The sequence below is a fragment of the Crocodylus porosus genome, unplaced genomic scaffold, assembly GCF_001723895.1.
Source record: "Crocodylus porosus isolate Cpor-Errol unplaced genomic scaffold, CroPor_comp1, whole genome shotgun sequence".
Classification (NCBI taxonomy): domain Eukaryota; kingdom Metazoa; phylum Chordata; order Crocodylia; family Crocodylidae; genus Crocodylus; species Crocodylus porosus.
In genome coordinates this window covers 23,449,343-23,466,451 of record NW_017728915.1, presented here as the reverse complement: position 1 = coordinate 23,466,451, position 17,109 = coordinate 23,449,343, and the positions used below count along the sequence as shown (strand labels likewise).

Below are 17,109 nucleotides of genomic sequence, written 5' to 3'. Positions count from 1 at the left end.
CCCTCTGGGTGCGGCCCTCCAGCCAGTTGGCGACCCATTTGACTGTGTGGGTGTCGACACCACAGCCCCCCAGTTTCTTAATGAGAACAGGGTGAAAGACAGTGTCGAAGGCCTTCCAAAAGTCCAGGAAGACTATGTCCACTGCTACCCCTGCATCTAATGATCTTGAAAAGAAACAAACAACTTTACCTTGTTTAAAGTACATGGCTGCTTTTGCATACTTAGTACTGTATTTTATTGCATAAAATGCATCCCTGAATATAACACACATCCTGTTTTTTTAAAAGGTACTATGAAGAAAATACTTACCTTGGGTAGCAGTAACCAGGGAGCCAAGCCTATATTTTTGAGCCTGCTGCCAGCCCCATGTGCCAAAGGGCCCCTGGACTGATCCAGCGCATTGGGTCTGGGGCTGCCTGCCATTTTATCCTGTGGTTGTTCAGAAATCAGTGTATGTTGTCCCAGGATAAATTTTAAAATGTCATGGGATAAGAAATAGTAACAGTTTATCTCAAGACACTGTAAAGTACATCTGAATGACTGACCTGAGATTGCATTGTTGAAACAATGGTAAAAAAGTAGCAGCATATTTATCTGCCCGAAATAATTGCCTGCCCCTGAACTAAGACCTGCATTGTTTATAATAAGATTGTAGCCATATGGTTATTCTGCCCAAATTGCACATACACCATGTACAAGCTAATCCATTTTAAAGAGGTTCACTTGTGGGGAGAAAACTAATTTTGGTAGAAGTAAGATTTTTAACTTATTTAATGGATAAACAAATTCCAGTGTTGATTTTTGAACACCTGCTTTTCAGTCTTCAAAATAATATAACTCTGTTGCCCTATAAGTACAACTTAAAACATTTTTAGAGAGGTATTGATAAAATTGAATTAAAATGTAATGGGTTTCATGAATTGCATTTGTGATCCCTACCCTATGCATAACTTACATTGTGCGAAAAAATTTAATGAATTATCTTTTTCATCACTGTTTACAGTTTGCTTCTATCATGTGTATATCCAAAGTTATTAAAGTTTAACATTGTGCAAGGAGTGTATAAACACCCTGTATTTTGTAGGTTACCAGAAGAACAAAATTTAGAGCAATATCTTTGTGCTAATGGCAGAAATGTTACTTTCAGGGAAGATTGTGGTTGTTTCCCAAGGCAGTAAAAGAGATTACTAATGAAATTAACAGGTGAGGCAATGTGATGGTAGTTCAGCTGATTCTGGTTGGTGGTTTACTCCTGACTGGTGAACATTTTAAATTAAAGTCCTTGAACTCAGGAGTTATTTTTACTTAGTTAAGAAAATCCCCTACTGAAGCTGCAACAGTCCTGATCAGAGCTCTCTTTCTTTTTACAACGTAGTGATTTACAGTTTCCAAACCAAAGAAAACATGACTCTGGTTCAGATCTTTCCTATTATAGTTCTAATATGATTTTAAACTAAATTTCAATCCGTCAATTTTTGAATTCAAAACTCTGCTTGTTTGATGCTAAAATATGTTTCAAATTTAATTTTGACCTTTTTTGTTTTAAACCTGTAGTAAATACTATGCCATTTGAGAAAGCAGATGATCCAGTCAGCAGACGAATTCAGCTTGTCCAATCAATCAACAGATTTAACAAGTAAGCATAGAACCCTTGTTGGAAGTACCCAGGGTGATACTTCCCAACAAATACACAACATCACTATTCAAAGAAGAAAATGGATTAGGTTTATCACAACTGGGATGAGCCCAGCTTTGGGATTTGGCCATACATCTCCCATTCATTGCAACATGTAGCCAAATATGTTTTGAAAATCTCATCCAAGATGTACTTCATGATACCATCTGAGCATTCTGATAATGATAATACTTAGATGTTAGTCTGCCATTTTCACTTAAACACTAATGTACATAATCTGACAAGCTGTTTTTATCCCCACAAAATAGTAGGCTGTACATTTTTAAGAGGCACATGAATCAGATATTTGAGTCTCAATTGTTGTTGAAATGTTGCCATCTGGTGGCTGGTTGCTGTGCAAGGCAGTTTAGCAGAGACTCTTGATGAGGGTGTGTCGCTTTCTAGTTCGTGATGATCCTTTTTGTGCATTTTAGGTCAAAATATTTGCGGAGAACAATAACAAGAGACAAAAGCGTCCCTAATTTTGATGATGAATTATTGCACCAGGTAGGAAGAACGGCTTTCTTGCATTAGCTGTATTATTATTGTTTTATGTTGGATTAAAATATACTGAATGAAGCTTCTAAGTCAGGTGGGCAAAATCCAGCCAGTGGAGAGATTTTTCGTGGCCCACAGTGGGTCCCTTGGTCCCGCCCAGTCCAAATGCAAAGGGCAGCCTGGGCCGCAGTGCGTGCGGCCAGTCCCACCACCCGATGGAGGGCAGTGGAGCTGGGCTGGGGTGGTGTGGTGGTCAGACTCTCTTTCCTGGCAACAGTAGTGCTTTCTGGCTGCTTCTGCTGGACCCAGCTCCACTGCCTGGGCACCCTGGCCCATCTGCCCTGGGCCCACCAGCAGGGGTGGGACCCGCTTGGGCAGGGCCTGTGGCTAGGATGGGGCCACAGGCTGCTGGGGTGCAGTGTCTAGGAGCAAGACAGGCAAGTGGGGCTCTGAAGACCCCAGGATCCTGGGGCAGTGACCTGCAAGGCTGGGACCCAGGGCAGAGCCGTGATCTGCGATTCACACCCCTGTGATGGGCAATGGTTCCGGAGGCAGGGGTGTGCAGGGAGCAGATCACAGCTCTGTCCTGGGCCCAACCCTGCACTGTCACCGCCCCAAGATCCTGGCCCCAGACACAGCTCCCATCCTGGCCATGTGCCCTGCCTGTGTCTCCCAGCCAGTCTCCACGAAGACCCTGGGATCATGGGGCTGTGACACCGTGGGGTTGGAGCCAGGGCACAGTCACAGTTCTGCAGGGAGGGTCATGTGGGGAGAGCATTGCATTTCTGCTCTGGCCCTGCGCTGTCAATGCCCTAAGATCCTGGGGTTTCCATGAAGATGGGCCAGAAGCTGCACAGGTGGGCAGGGAGCTGCATCCAAGGCCAGGGCCAGGATCTTGGGGCATTGACAGCACAGGGCTGAGGCAGAGCTGCAATCCCTGATCCACTCCCTGCATCCCCCTGCCTGTGAAACCCATGCACATTATAGGGGCATGTTGGGGATTGTGGCTCTGCCCCAGCCCCAGGCTGTCACCACCCCCTGCTGTGTGTTCCCAGCTACATTTGCCTGTCCCTCGCCTGCCTGAACGCTGCTCCCCACCTGCAGCCCTATCCCACATAGGGAGCTTTGGTAAGTTGTTCGGGGGGAATACTGATCCAGCCTGCAACAACTCGGCAACATTCCCTATATGGCCTCCTCATGTCTTAAGTAGTGATGGATGATACAGGTCAAAAAGAGAGACCAGCTTTGATAAGCCTCCAGAGTTTGGAGGGATCGGCTTCTGAATATGTGTTCCAGGTCAAAGTTGCTTTTGCATTATAAGCACTAAATTGCACATTTCTAGGAAGCAGTTGCTTGCAGTTGGATCAGTGATCTAGATGCCAGGACTCCTAAAATCGATCCCATTTGTGCCATTGAATTTCTGCAGTGACTTGGGCAAGCCGATTTATCTGTGATAGAATCCTCTGCCACTTTTAGAAGGTTTTGTTTCCGTTGTTTCAGTAATGGGGATCAGAAATAAGCACTAGTTTGTGTTCTGCATTTGGACTCTATGTTTTAATCACTTTAACATTTGGGAGGTGTCCAGTCTGCCAGGAGAATCACCCAGGAGAATCACTCTGATAAACAGAAGAGGAGGAAGAGCAGGTTTGAGAAGAGGAATTAAAAATAATCAAAGAGGAAGTGACCCAAACAGCGAGGTCTTGGGAATTAATACAGAAAGTCTGGCCTGGCTTACAAAATCCTAGAAGCAAAAGGGCTCTTTCTCCAGACTCCAGAGTGGGAGTAGAGACAATCTGACTTATTTCAGCTGTCTTGGAAGGGTACAGACACCAATACTTGTGGTAGATATACCTCAGACATAACTTACAAAGGTATATGAGAGGTTCTATGGTCATGTGGACAATGCGGTAACAAAGAGTTATGGGACACCTTGGATTTATTCTTGGCTTTTGCCATGGTATGTGTAATGTCAGGCAAGTAAACTGTATTCCTGTTTACTTGGGGGTAATAATTATTGCATTTTGTATGGCAGTTTAAATCCTTGCTATATGTCCTCAGTAGTATTTATTATACTGTAGTATCAAAACACCTTGGAATTCATCTTTTAGCACATATTTAAAATGGAATCATTTGACTTTTGTAGTCAGGGAGTCACAAAATGCCTTTAATATGAATTATTCTTCCCCTCCACACAGATGGCTATTAAGAACTTTGATAAAACCAAGCTAAAACCTGTTGAAACATTGAAACAGAGCAGAGCTAAGACGACTGATGCAGAAAGCAGTGGTGAACCTGTGAAAGATGATGATGCACTAGAAGCTCCTCTTAGAAGTAAACTAATGCATCGAAGACACACTGTTAATGTGGCACTTTCAGCAGAGAATGTCAGTGAAAATTGCAATTTAACCAGTCCTAGCGATCCAAGTATTTCACAATCAAAAGACTGCTTTGACTTGCTTTCAAAACACTGACAAGAAGTGTGAATTTCCTGCCAAAAACAGGAAAACCAGGTGGTGTCGGTATCAATATCCTCTTGCTGGGAATTAAAGAAGTAAATGAAGCTTGCAAGCTATGCTTTCAAAAATGGATCAGAAGGCTAAATCTTTAGCAGAGACAGAATGTTCTTGGCTTGCATTTTTGGAGCTAGAATCCTCTCAGTTTATTATGAAGATGCCTACCCAGCTAATGTGTTACTGATCTCGGCAAACTGAGACATATTGAGATGTCAAAGTATTTAGACAGAAAAAATGACTCCCAATTCTATCAAAGCACTTATTAAAAATGATTACAGTAAAGAAGAAAAAGGCTATACAGTAATTCCCAGCCAACCACTCTTGTTTTATAAAGCATTGAATTAGTTTTTCCTCCTTCTAATTTTGTCACTAAATTGGTTAAATTATATTTATTATCAGAAATAATTTAAAAAATGTTTATTTTTTACCATAACACCACAAACCATGATGGTATGTATTTAAATATACTTTCTTTACTAACTACATCCTGTATGTTGCCACTAGTTGGAAAAACAGGGCACTACAATCCTGTGCACTTCAACCTGGCATAGAGATGTAGACTTAAGGAACATGAAGGGCTAGAAGCCTGCAGTTTGTTATGATGACAAAGCCCTCATTGGTTCCAATGGGACATTTATTTGCACTGGGTCTATGAGATCCTGTCACAACAGGGCTAGGATGCTGGGAACAAAGCAGGAAGACCTTGACAAAGATCAGCTCTGGATTAATATTCAGATCCCAATTCAAATGTTTCTCTAGGCGGAAACAAACCTGCCTAATGCACAAAGCTACTTTAATTTTTAACAAGTAAATCAGACAAAAATGCACAACTGTTCACACTTCTGTGTGCACACAAGCCTACAGACATAGCCACTGTGTAAGAACTTGTTCCTGCTTGCCTGTTCTTATACATTAATGAATATTCCTTACTCAAGCAAGTAGATCCATTTAAATCAATGGGGCTAATTGTCCAATAAAGGTACAACTCATGGAGGAATATGTTATCTGTATTTCAGAGGTGATCACTTTAAAAGATACTTACAGATAACTAGATGGAGGCTTAGATTTGGAACTTGCTTCTTAACATGTTTCAGTTCAGAAATATTTTTTTAAAGGGGATTATAACATAGAAATACTTGAATAACTATACCAGGTTCTTTACACGATCATTTTGGTTTACAGGTGATCACATCCAAGTAGCATTTTGTTTCTTTTTATAAACTATTTGTATGGACAAGTTTGGTTCTTTTTACTGTAATGTTGATGACCTGCTTGGGGCACCGTGAAGCCAGAGGGCTTGCTAGAGGATTGTTTCCAAATAATTTTTTAATGTGAGAAGCAAAATGTTCGCAGATAAGGGTTGTGTGTATATTTTTCTAAGTAATTTATGAGTTCATCTAATTTTCTAATGTGCCTTGGATTTGTGCCAAATGATGGAAAAGAGAAACTAGTAAATAACAATTCTTGAAAATGCTCTTAACTCTGACCGCTTATTTAAATTGCGACTCTTTTGCACTTATTTCTTGGATTTTTGTGCTTCAAGTGATCTCTTGGAATTGCTGCTTTTAGGTGAAGTGCCTCTGCACGTTTCCTCCTTCCTCCATGCTAGTATCTTACTGAGCAGACAAAGGGCTGTGTATAAAGTTACAGAAACTTTTAATTTAAATGGGGTATTTCTAGACCTAGATTGCTTTCTTCCATGCTTGTCATTCCCTCCCTGTCCAGTACTGTCCACTCTTTATCACAAGCGATAAATAACTTGGGATAAAAGGATGATCTGTGCTTAAGTTGTAGGTATAGGAGATGGGAGATTTGGTCCATAATCCTGGTCCCCATAACAGTATGAATGTGACCCAAGGCAAGTTGCATTTCTGGTTCTCAATAAAGAATGGAAATAATTATCTACTTAACCAAGGCAGATTGCACAGCAAAATCGCTTACAGAGTGCCTGGAGAGGTGTAAAATATCATTTGTAAATTTAAGATATGGGTAAAGCTTATCTGAAGATGGATGGGATGGACTCCAAAATTGATTATGAGGACCAACTTCCATTTTTTAATTATAGCATTTACTTAACAAAGGAAAAACTGACTTCACAGCTTGGGTAAGATGTCTTGACAATATGGATGATCAAAAAACATCAGTTCATTAGATGCTTTTAATAGTGATGACATATTGCCACTGATTATACGCAGAGACATGGGGATTAAATAATCAAATAGAGCATTGTCCACACAATGGCACTAATTCAAACAGAGCCAAGTCCTTGTCATTATGGAGCTGTTTTACACCCATTATGTTGACTAGCTTGGCAAAAAGTTTTGTTATGCTGTAAATAATAACTGCTCCATTGGGAGATGGAAGTTTTAATCTCACTCCTTTCAGTCTTTTGGAGAAGTCAGAAAAAAGTGAGAGTGGATATGAATTGCTGATTTAATTACTTGAAGCTTTTTAATTCTGTTAGTAATGTAATTCTTCTAGCAAATATAACTTTTGAATGCAAGGAAAAATCAATTTTAAGATGCTTAACACTCCAAATGTATTTCTGTGCAACTGATGAAGCAGCTTGGGTAACAGTGTTTATTATAAAAACTCTCAGCCTTAAAAGGTATTAATAACCTTGTTGCTGTTGTTATATGTGACCGGTATAGATAATTTTAGTCTTTGCTGTTTTCAACTGTATCTAATTTACATGAGAAACACCCTCATCTGCATCCTCAGCCCTTTGCATTAGGGATGCTACTGCAACTGCTTACATAAGAATGCTTCTCAGAGGCTTTAGCAATCTTATATTATACTGAGCCTTTCTAACAGGGAGTTGCATACTTATTAATTTGCTTGGCAAGTAGCCTTGAGCATGTATACATCAGAGCTACTGAAGCACTTTGAGACACAATGATCAAAGCTGAAATGTTGAACAGAAGCTTTTGAGCCTTGATTAGGGTTTTTATTTTTAAAGAACTCCAAACAGCAATCCTATGTGCTCTGCCATCCATTATTAAACAGTGCCTAACATCCATCACAGCCCACACGTTCCAATCACCAAATGAGCACTCACAAGCTCTTCAGCCTTCCCTCAGCGGGCTTGTAGCCTGGGCTGCCTATCTGAACCAGCCAAAGTGAATTCCAGTCACAGATGGGCCCTTCCTCCAAAAATGTTCTCCCCATGACACTCGGTAACTTTACAGTATAGCTGTCCACAACAGAGCAGCAGTCCTTCAGGTAAGTGGGCTCCAGACTCTTATTTTTGTAAAAACCCATCTATTTTTTTTCCAGCTTAAAATGATGATGGCTTCCCTCTGCCTGTCAGACGGATTAATGAAGTGCTAGGGGTGCCTATATGTGTACACTGAGGCTGCTTAATGCATCAGAACAGATTTGATTAATCGAGTCTGCTGGAGTATGATAATTATTGTGCTCCAGCAGACTCCAGTGGCAATGGGGGTGCTGCAACTGAAGCGTGCAGGGATGCTTACACGTGATGCTCCAGGTGTTTTAATTGGAGTGGCTCTGAGAGTCACCCTCTGCCTCCCAAAGTTTGTGTATAAATGCCCTACATGTCCAACTCTTATAACCTAGTACAAAAGGTCCTCCTTGATTTAAATAAGTTCATTTAGAAGGTGCAGGAACCTGAAATGTGTTTAAGGGCTGTTTTTTTAAAGTCAGTATTACTGCACCTAACCAGAAGGAAGGAGGGCATAGGGAACTGATTCAGAAAGAAATAAGCAGGTACCAGGTAACTCAAATCAGTTGCTTTAGAACAGGGATAGGCACCTCCTGGCACCTGTGCTAATTTGTGGCATGTGGAGACATTTTTCTCAGCATGCCAGCTGGTGCATTTGGAAATTTGTTTTAAAAATGTTTTTTAAATTGTTGCTTTGGGCTCTTTGCCCCCTACCGCAGCTCAACTCTGCGGAGCCCGAGGGCAGCCCCTGATTCCTGCCTAGCCCCACTCTCCTCTGGCTGTCGTCTTCCCAAGGGCCTGGCTAGGCTGGCCTGCCCACAGTGCTTTCCCCTGCACTGCCCAGACCCTGCCCCAAGTGCCTGGTCCTAGTGCGACAAGGTGCCTGTCTGCCTGCGTCCCAGCCAGGCCCACCCTCCCCTGGGCCCAGGCTCTTCCCAGTCTGGGACTGTTGGGGAGGCTCGAGCACCCCAGCTGCTGAAGTGTCACTGCCTCCATCCAGCCAGATGCTGCCCTGGACCATGAGCCTGAGCCACAGACAGTAGCAGTGGGAGAGACCTGAGCAGTGGACCCACACTTTCTCTCTTGTGCTTTCCCCTTTTTCTTTTTCTTTCCCCCGCTCCCTCTCATCACAACAAGCTTAACAAAAAAAAAGGATACACAAGAACAAAAGCAGTATATGAAGTTTTATTTATTGTCACGAGGTTTAGAGTTTTTAGAAAACCTGGTATTTACTGTATAAAAAAAAAGAGCAAAAAAGCAACATTCATGATTATTACCTATATTAATATGCAGTGCATCCTGCCATGTACCTCCCACCCTGGTTTTGTTTTTCTGACATGCCAGCACTCTAGCACCTTACAAGGGAGACAGTGTGGTTTTTTCCAGCACTCCAGCCATAAATATTGCTTACTTGCTCTAAAAGATGTAAAAGGGCCACTATGTGTTAAATGGGTCTTAATTTGAGTTATGCATTTTTTCTGATGTGGCTATACCCGATTCCTTTTTAATATAAATATGCTTGCATGCTGAGAGCTTAATACAGACCATGATAGCCCAGTCACTCTAGCTATCATAGCCTACATTTTGATGGGAACATAAGCAATTTTCAAATAACAAGAAAATGATGCAAGTTTATTTTATAACTTGCACAATTAGAATATAAAACCATCGATGCAGAAATAAACATCAGAACAGTGCATATAATTCATCTCTGTGATGGCTCCAAATCAAACCAAGTTAGTTGTTTTTAGTAAAACAGAAGAGCTGGAGAACACAACAGCATTTATCATAGGTTGCCAAGGGGAGCTTTCTCACCAATGTATAGTGCTGTCACAAGTCTCCAAGCTGTATGAGGTTTTTTTCTGGTATTATTATGATTGGTCTCCAGCCAAACCACAGCTCACAGCAGGGGTGGAGGGGGTTACCTCCACTCCAGGTTGCTCAGCCTCCCCCCCCTGAACTTCTGTGGAGGATTGTATGTGGTTCCCAGAGTGAGTAACTCTGGTCCCCCCTAGTCTACAGCAACAAAAGCAAGCTTTTTTTACTGTACAAACTAGTTTGGCTCTCTGAAAGGCCACAAATACATAGGGGTTTCTAACCATCAGGAGTGAGGCTCTGGAACAGCCTTCCAGCAAGAACAGTAGCAGCAAAAAACTCGTTTTAAGATGGAACTTGAGAAATGTATGAATGGGATTATATAAAATGGTTGTATGCAGGAGCAGGAACTGGATTAACTGGTGCAAGAGGTCCCTTCCAGTTCTATACATTTCCAAGGAGAATATGTGTAAGCAAACAGGCCTTTATATTTGTATAAAACTACAAATGTTTGTCAACATAAACATTTGTATGCAAAGTGTTGTCAAAGCTCAGAATAAATACCTTTGTAGAAACAGTCAGCACTACAGCCCAGTCATGATACCATTGAAGACCGGGAAGTTACTGGATACTACAGACTTCACAAGTTTAAAGGGAAAAAAGCAAGCACTGACTATACTAATCACATATTCTTACAATATTCACACAAACACATCAGGTGAAAATGCTTGCTCTGTTTAAACACTTTTATTCAGTTCCAAGCCCATTACAATTGGAATTGTGTACACATCAGAAAAGAGATTTTTGGTGTAAAAGACCTCTCCCTTACATGTTTATCACACCACACAGGATGTTACAATATTTATATCACACATTCCCATAACTGTATTTTCAAATAAAGGCACATCACAGGGCTAATTTTACTTCTGCATGCAAGTCAAAGGGAGTTTAGGGCAAACTCTATTGTTTTTTTGGGGGGAAATACTCCAGCCATTTGATAAAAATGGAGGTAGTGTAAAGATTGTATGATACCATGTATCGGAATAGTGCTGTTACATTAGTTATTTAATCAAGTTTAAACATTACTGAATATCCACTTTAACTTTTAAACTTGTTCTACAGCAACAAATAATTATACATAGCCCATCAGGTTTCTCTCTAAGTTATATGACTGACACTGGGTACGTTTTCATCCAGTAGACTTCTTACTAAGAGGCCATCAGAACCAATGCCCCAGCTCCACTACTTCGTTCCCCAAACACTTTATTCTATGTGACATCCAGGAATGGTTCCAGGAAGCTAGTTTGAGATCCAGTGAACTGCTGGATTAACCCCACACAGTGGAGATCTTGTTTCTAAATCAAGTACTGTGATTTAGACTGTGCAGGGAATTCTTTCAGACAGTGGCTGTTTGCAACCTAATACCTTTTCTCCCCACCAAGTTATAGGATCTCCTATGGTGGCAGCAGCAAGATAATGGTGCCAGTGGCATCGCTTACATGCTAAGCAGCGTCAAAGGAAAGCTCATGACAAGGAAGCAGTGCAGAAACCCACACCACTCAGGCCTCTGATACTACAAAAATGTAAGCTATAAAAACCCTTTCTCTAATAAATTTATTTTACTGAACATGAGTTCATTTATTGGCCTTTATCAAAAAAATTACGGAAAGTACATACACGTAAACATTTTCAGCTCTATCATTATGCCTGGTACAGTATGTTCCTTGCCCTTTTCCTGGCAATTTGGCAGACACGCTTACAGTAGCATTTAATAATCATCCTCTTCATCAGATTCCAATACTTTTCTTCTGTTGAACTAGAAAGAAAAAATTACAAAGAGCACAATAAATGCAGCATACAACAACTTAAAAACTTGAATCTTTGTAAGGTAGGAAAACATCCTATGGCTATACTAAAAAAGTGTTTCCTGGATCTTTTACTAGCATAGAAATAATGTAGAATTCAGTGAGCACCACTAATGTAGGAGAAGGTAGAAAAAATAGCTACTGCTATAAATTTAAATCTACCTTCCTTAGCCACACTACTTTTAATGTGCCCATTTTGGGGGTAACATTACTACTACTACTTCTACAAGACCACAGTTTACAGTTCTTGTCCTGTGAATGCATCTCACTCCTGACACTAAGCCGTATCTGCATATTATTACATCATTACCAAAGAATCCTATGACTACCTGCCAACACCTACTAGTGGAAAAGCAGGTAAGTAGGGGTGGAATCAGCTGACCAGCTCTGAAATGGTATTTATTATCCACATCTTATTTTCTAGCCCATGACTTCTTCTATCTGAGGACATCTTATATTGTGTTCAGGAAGAGACCATTTACCTTTACTGTGGTTTTCTTTTCTGTTTGCTGGCTCACTTTTTCAAGTATTTCTATCAAACCTTGTTCTGATACCTAGGAAGGCAAAATAAAAACAGAATTAGTAGGAAAGAAGTGGCTTATTATCTCAATTGAATCAGCAGTATTCCATTCTCTTCCCTACATGCGCTTGGAAAAGGTGTTCAATAAACTACTCAGACTAAAATATTAGTGGTTCAAGAACAAAGGAGTTACTGGTTATGCTGAATATTACTACCACTAGTCAAAAGATATTCTTGGGGCAAGTTATAAGATAACTAACAGAACTGCAGCATTTCCAAATCACTGGCAATCAGTATTTTAAAAGGTGGAACTTTTCAACAGGAACTAGTTTTTTTAGATTAGATGGTCTCTAGGAGCCAAATCAAGGACAGGTAGAGTTCTCTTAAGATCTGGATTTCAGAAACTGAGGGTGTAAATACCTTGTCTTCCAGAGGACCTTAATTCCCATCTACCCAGAACCCAATTTACAGCTGTTTTTTGGTGTAGAGAGCCAGCCTCAAGAGCTCAGCCATTCTCCATTCAGCATTTGCTTTTGCTGTAGTTTTGAAAAAAGACCAATTAGTAAATGTAAGAACTTATCTTTATCAAAACTGTTGGGTTGTTTTGTGAAGTTGTGTGGTAGCTGGCACACTGCTGTGTGACCATGGCATAACAGCATCAGCTAGCTCATAATATAACAAACTACATAGCCCTATTCACTTAAATTTATAGCCAACCTCTGAAATTTTACTACTTGCATAATTAAGGTATTAGATCTGAATCACCCAAGGAATATGAACACCTTTTGCCCAGAATATGTATCTACTCTAAGATGCTGTGGGGAACGCAAGAAGTAGCGTAACTGATAGAATTGTATTGCTTGTGTCACACATCCAAAGCAAAGCATTACTATAACTGGTCTTTGTGCAGCTGGTATAATGTGGAAGTGTCTATTACAGAACTGTCAGTCTTCCTGGACTTCAAAAACTATTAAGCCATTCTCTGAAGGCAGAGCAGGCTTATACTAATACAGGTACACACTTGTTTACATGTAAGTGATTTCTTGTTAAGGGATTCTGGATCCCTTATTCTACTTAACTGCTTGCTCCAGTTCACAACTTACCATGTGCTATATCTGATCTTTTGGTATTTCATTACTGCAGTGAACTTACTATTGATTAGCAGGGATCCTGGTCTTCCGTTTCCCACGGAAAAACAGAGAAAACCACAGATTTCCCCTTTTAGCAGAAAAACCCAGATTCCCTGCTTTTGCAAAGAGCTCTGCAGGCTGGTTGAGCTCCAGCCTGCAAAAGCTGCTTACAAAACAGGGCAGGAAACCCCCAGCCCTACCTGGAGGGGGAAGGGCAGGGCCTGAGACTGTCAGCCATGGCTCCACTCAGTTCAGTGTCACTCTTCACTTCTGGAGCCTGAGGTAAGTGGGGCTTGCAGGGGGCTGGGGGCCCCTCTGGCAGGGCCCAGGGAGCCGGAGCCGGCCCCAGCTGAGCAGCAGTGGGGGAAACAGCTCCATGCTGCTTCTGCTGCAGCTGCCTGCTGTTGGTGGCAGGGAGCTGCAGACTTGGGTCTCTAGGCCCACAGCCCTGGCAGCTGGGAGCTGTGGGTGGGGGGCAAGAGGCATGGGTGGGGGGAAGGGCATCAGCAGGCCTAGGGATGCTGCAGGGGGATTTTAATTTAAACCCCTCCAAATCTATTTTTAATCGGAGAAAACTAGGATCCCTGTTGATTAGTTTGAGTGCTTGATTCCCAGCCCTTCCTTGGTATCTCCTCTACTTGCACTCAAGAGATATGCAGAACTTGAGTGATGTAGTAACAGTACCACTAAGATGTCATGGTAAGGTCAGATGCAGCTTTTTACCACACTTGCAGCCAAGTGGATTCACTCCACCATTTGTATTAATTACACAATCAACAAGAATAACAGTAGCATTGGCTTATGCCGATTTTGTCCTTTGATCCTAACCTCTTCCCCCACACCATACAAACAAAAGACATGGAAAGACGAGAATTAAATACAGGTTTCCGAAAAATGTAGAAGAAAACTATTATTTTAATAAATTACAATGCCAAGTAAGAGCTCTATGCAAAGACAGGATATTTTTTGATCCAATGTAGCTGCTGTATAAGCCAAAACATTTCCATAATGTTATGTACTTAGTGAGTAGCGCTCATGTCATGAGGCTATACCAGTGGTCACCAACCAGTCAATCATGATCAGCTGACCTATTGGGGAGCCCCTGACAGTTGACCTCAGTCTGGGGGCTAGCTCCCCCAACTGACACTGACTATTAGAGGCTCCACAATCAGAAGTGGCAGAACGCATGTGGAGAACAGGGGGATGATCCCACTCTGTGCCCCCTGCCACCAGGTGAGTGGGGGCTCCAGAAGCTGCATGCACCCCAGTGGAGGCCTTTGGGCCACGTGCCCCACTGATCTGTGTGCAGGGAGAGGTGGCTGCTGTTATGTGCTGGGCTTTGTGCTCTGAGCCCTGCTAAAGCTTGGGGCACAGCGGCAGCTGCCTTGCACAGATGGGGAGAGGGGGCACTTGCCCTGCGGGCCTGTGCTGGGTTGTGTACAACAGTAGGAGCCGCTAACCCTAACCCCCTGCCCCCATGCCTGGATGAGACACCCGGCCCCTGACCTGGCTGGGGCGCCACTCATTCCGCCCCACTCTCTCCCTCACTGTGGAGGCCTTGATTTGCCTCCATTCCCCCAGATTTGACCTGCGGGGTGGGTGGGCTGTAGATCCTGGATTGCCCTTTACTTCAAAAAGTGATCTTCACCTTAAAATGTTAGAGATGACTAGGCTACACAATAACTGACTTTTAAGTTAAATTAAGCAGAAGAGGAGGGCTATTTGGCAATTCCTGAGGGGTGCTTGGTTTTGAGGATGAAGAAAACATTTCAAGATTGTGAGGTAAAAACCTTCTCAAACTGCATAACCGTTATAAGCGTTAACATCTCAACCTTATTTCTTTGGGAACAATAATCTGAAAGTAACCCCAAGCAAAAGAAAGACCCAAACTAACATAATTTAACTTACTTTTCCAGGTAGCTGTCCAAATCTTGCCATCTGTATAAGATAATTCTCCACAGCTTTTGCTTTATCTGGCTTCACAAGTGCCAAATTGCTTACTGTAACAAAAACAGGTTTACTTTTATACTCTATTACATTCACCGAGCCTAAAAGTGATAAACACATGACACAATTCACTCCTCTTTGTGCCAGGTTCTGAAACGAGAAAAAGTGGAAGGGGAGCGGAGTTTTAACTTATACAAAACTAAGGGCACTTTTGCACATACTCTGGAGGTGGGGGGTGGGAGGTGTTTTAATAAGGACGGCTCTGAGAGCTAGTCTAATTAAAACGCTGCCATGTTTCTGTATCAGTGTCCCTACTCTTGAAAATGGTGTGGGTGGTGCTTGAACTAAAGTTCACTCAACAAGCTTTAGTTCAAGTGCCCCACACTACCACTTTTAAGCTCAGGGACATGAGATGCACGAGGCTCCTGGAGGGCAGCAATTGCCACCCTCCAGCAGACTCCATTAATCAAGTCTGCCCAACCATGCTAGAATTCCAGCAAGTTGAACTGGGCTCAGCACTTGTGTACAGGTGCCCTAAGGTTTTACTTTTTTGTACCTTTCAACATTTGTTCCGGGTTCAAACCTGTTATTGTCTATGAGACAACCTGCAGGCATTTGCCTCTGCCAGTGTGTCTATTAATTCAACCAAAAAAGCCATGCTCTCTATCCACTACTTATTCTTGTAAGTAAATCACAAAAACCGAATTTAATAAAAATAGGCAATGGAGCAGAAGACTGTTCACCTCTGGACTCTTGTCCCATTGAAGAGTTATGACCAAAGTTGTTATCATTCAAAGTGGGTCTTTGCCACACTGTCCACAGATGTGCGTCTAAACATACTCAATATCCTAAGGCAGTACTTCCCAAACTTTTCCTTAGCATGACCCCATTTCTTCAGCATAGCCCCCCGATCCTGACAACCCCCATCCACTGATATGGCAACCCCATTTCAGGTCATGATAAACACATGGCACAATTCCCACGTTTGCGAAATGCTGTCCTAAGGAATAAACATCTATATTGTATTAACTCAACAGTGAACTCTGCCTTGCATGGATGTTGGGGAAGAGACCCTGATTCTCACTTCAAGAGGCATCCTTCAAAGTCTACTGGAGTAGCATGGGAAAGCTGGTACTGCCGCTACTTTTAAAGTCTCCCTCTAAAGAAGCACTGAATCAATCCAATGCCACTATTTGCGAGGACCAGATTTGTTCCTAGTCCTGTTATAATAAACTATCAGAGTTTAGGGACATTTGGTGTCCAGCACAAAGACTGACCTAGGGCTTATGTCTTAAAACAGACATCACCAAGTAGATTGCGGTGATGCATTTCTCTCATTTCTCCAACCGAACACATCACTCTGGGGGTGTGACTCTCAACCAAAGGGCCCCACCAAGTTTGTTTTTGTTTTTAAATGGTGCTGCAAAGAGACCAGCAGCTCAATAAGCAGGGGGATGCAGCTCCAGCCTGCCTCAATGACCCATTCCCCTGGCAAGAAGGGGAAAAAAGCCTATCTATCCGTCTGCATTTTGCAGTTGGGTGCTGATGGAGGGAGATGACGCGATAGGTGGGGTGGGGAGAAGGACCCCGGGGGGGTTGCTTACGTCTGGCGCGGGCGGCTTGATCCAGAACTTGAGCTAAGATGTTGTTTCTCATTTCGGCCTCCCTGCAAAGCAGAGTGCGTTACTCGGGCGGGGCGCGCTCAGTACCCGGCCAAGGGCTGCGGGGCCTGCCCCGCGCCACTCCCGGCCCCCTCCCCCGCTCCCAGCCCCCTCCTACCTCTGCTTGGCCTCTTGCTGCGCCACATCGCTCGCGGGGTCCTGAAAGACAGCGAGGCCGCATCGCCCCTCAGTCACCCCCCTCCCCCGCGGCCGCCCTCGCGCCCCCCGCCTGTCCCGGGCCTCACCCCGTGCTTGGCCTGCAGCTCGGCCAGGCGCTGCTTGCGGAGCGCCTCCAGCTCTT

The 17,109-nt window shown here is 42.8% G+C and overlaps 2 protein-coding genes across 6 annotated transcripts in view; one reads left to right on the top strand and one right to left on the bottom strand.

Moving 5' to 3' along the window:
• Positions 1 to 6,157, top strand: part of ANKRD27 (ankyrin repeat domain 27) — a 75,917-nt gene extending 69,760 nt beyond the window's left edge. For 4 of the 5 annotated variants that reach the window (XM_019535827.1, XM_019535824.1, XM_019535826.1 and 1 more), the window contains 3 exons: positions 1,555 to 1,636; positions 2,110 to 2,182; positions 4,369 to 6,157. In XM_019535827.1, coding sequence (XP_019391372.1) covers positions 1,555 to 1,636; positions 2,110 to 2,182; positions 4,369 to 4,644 — 431 coding nt within the window. In that variant the 3' untranslated portion in view covers positions 4,645 to 6,157. The remainder of the gene's footprint in view (positions 1 to 1,554; positions 1,637 to 2,109; positions 2,183 to 4,368) is intronic. The other variant, XM_019535828.1, reaches the window with a different exon arrangement.
• A 3,996-nt stretch (positions 6,158 to 10,153) lies between these two features.
• PDCD5 (programmed cell death 5) overlaps positions 10,154 to 17,109 on the bottom strand; it is an 8,650-nt gene continuing 1,694 nt past the window's right edge. Inside the window, exons 2-7 of the mRNA XM_019535424.1 lie at positions 17,054 to 17,106; positions 16,927 to 16,967; positions 16,752 to 16,813; positions 15,109 to 15,200; positions 12,033 to 12,104; positions 10,154 to 11,501 (exon numbers count right to left, since the gene is read on the bottom strand). Coding sequence (XP_019390969.1) covers positions 11,454 to 11,501; positions 12,033 to 12,104; positions 15,109 to 15,200; positions 16,752 to 16,813; positions 16,927 to 16,967; positions 17,054 to 17,106 — 368 coding nt within the window. The 3' untranslated portion in view covers positions 10,154 to 11,453. The remainder of the gene's footprint in view (positions 11,502 to 12,032; positions 12,105 to 15,108; positions 15,201 to 16,751; positions 16,814 to 16,926; positions 16,968 to 17,053; positions 17,107 to 17,109) is intronic.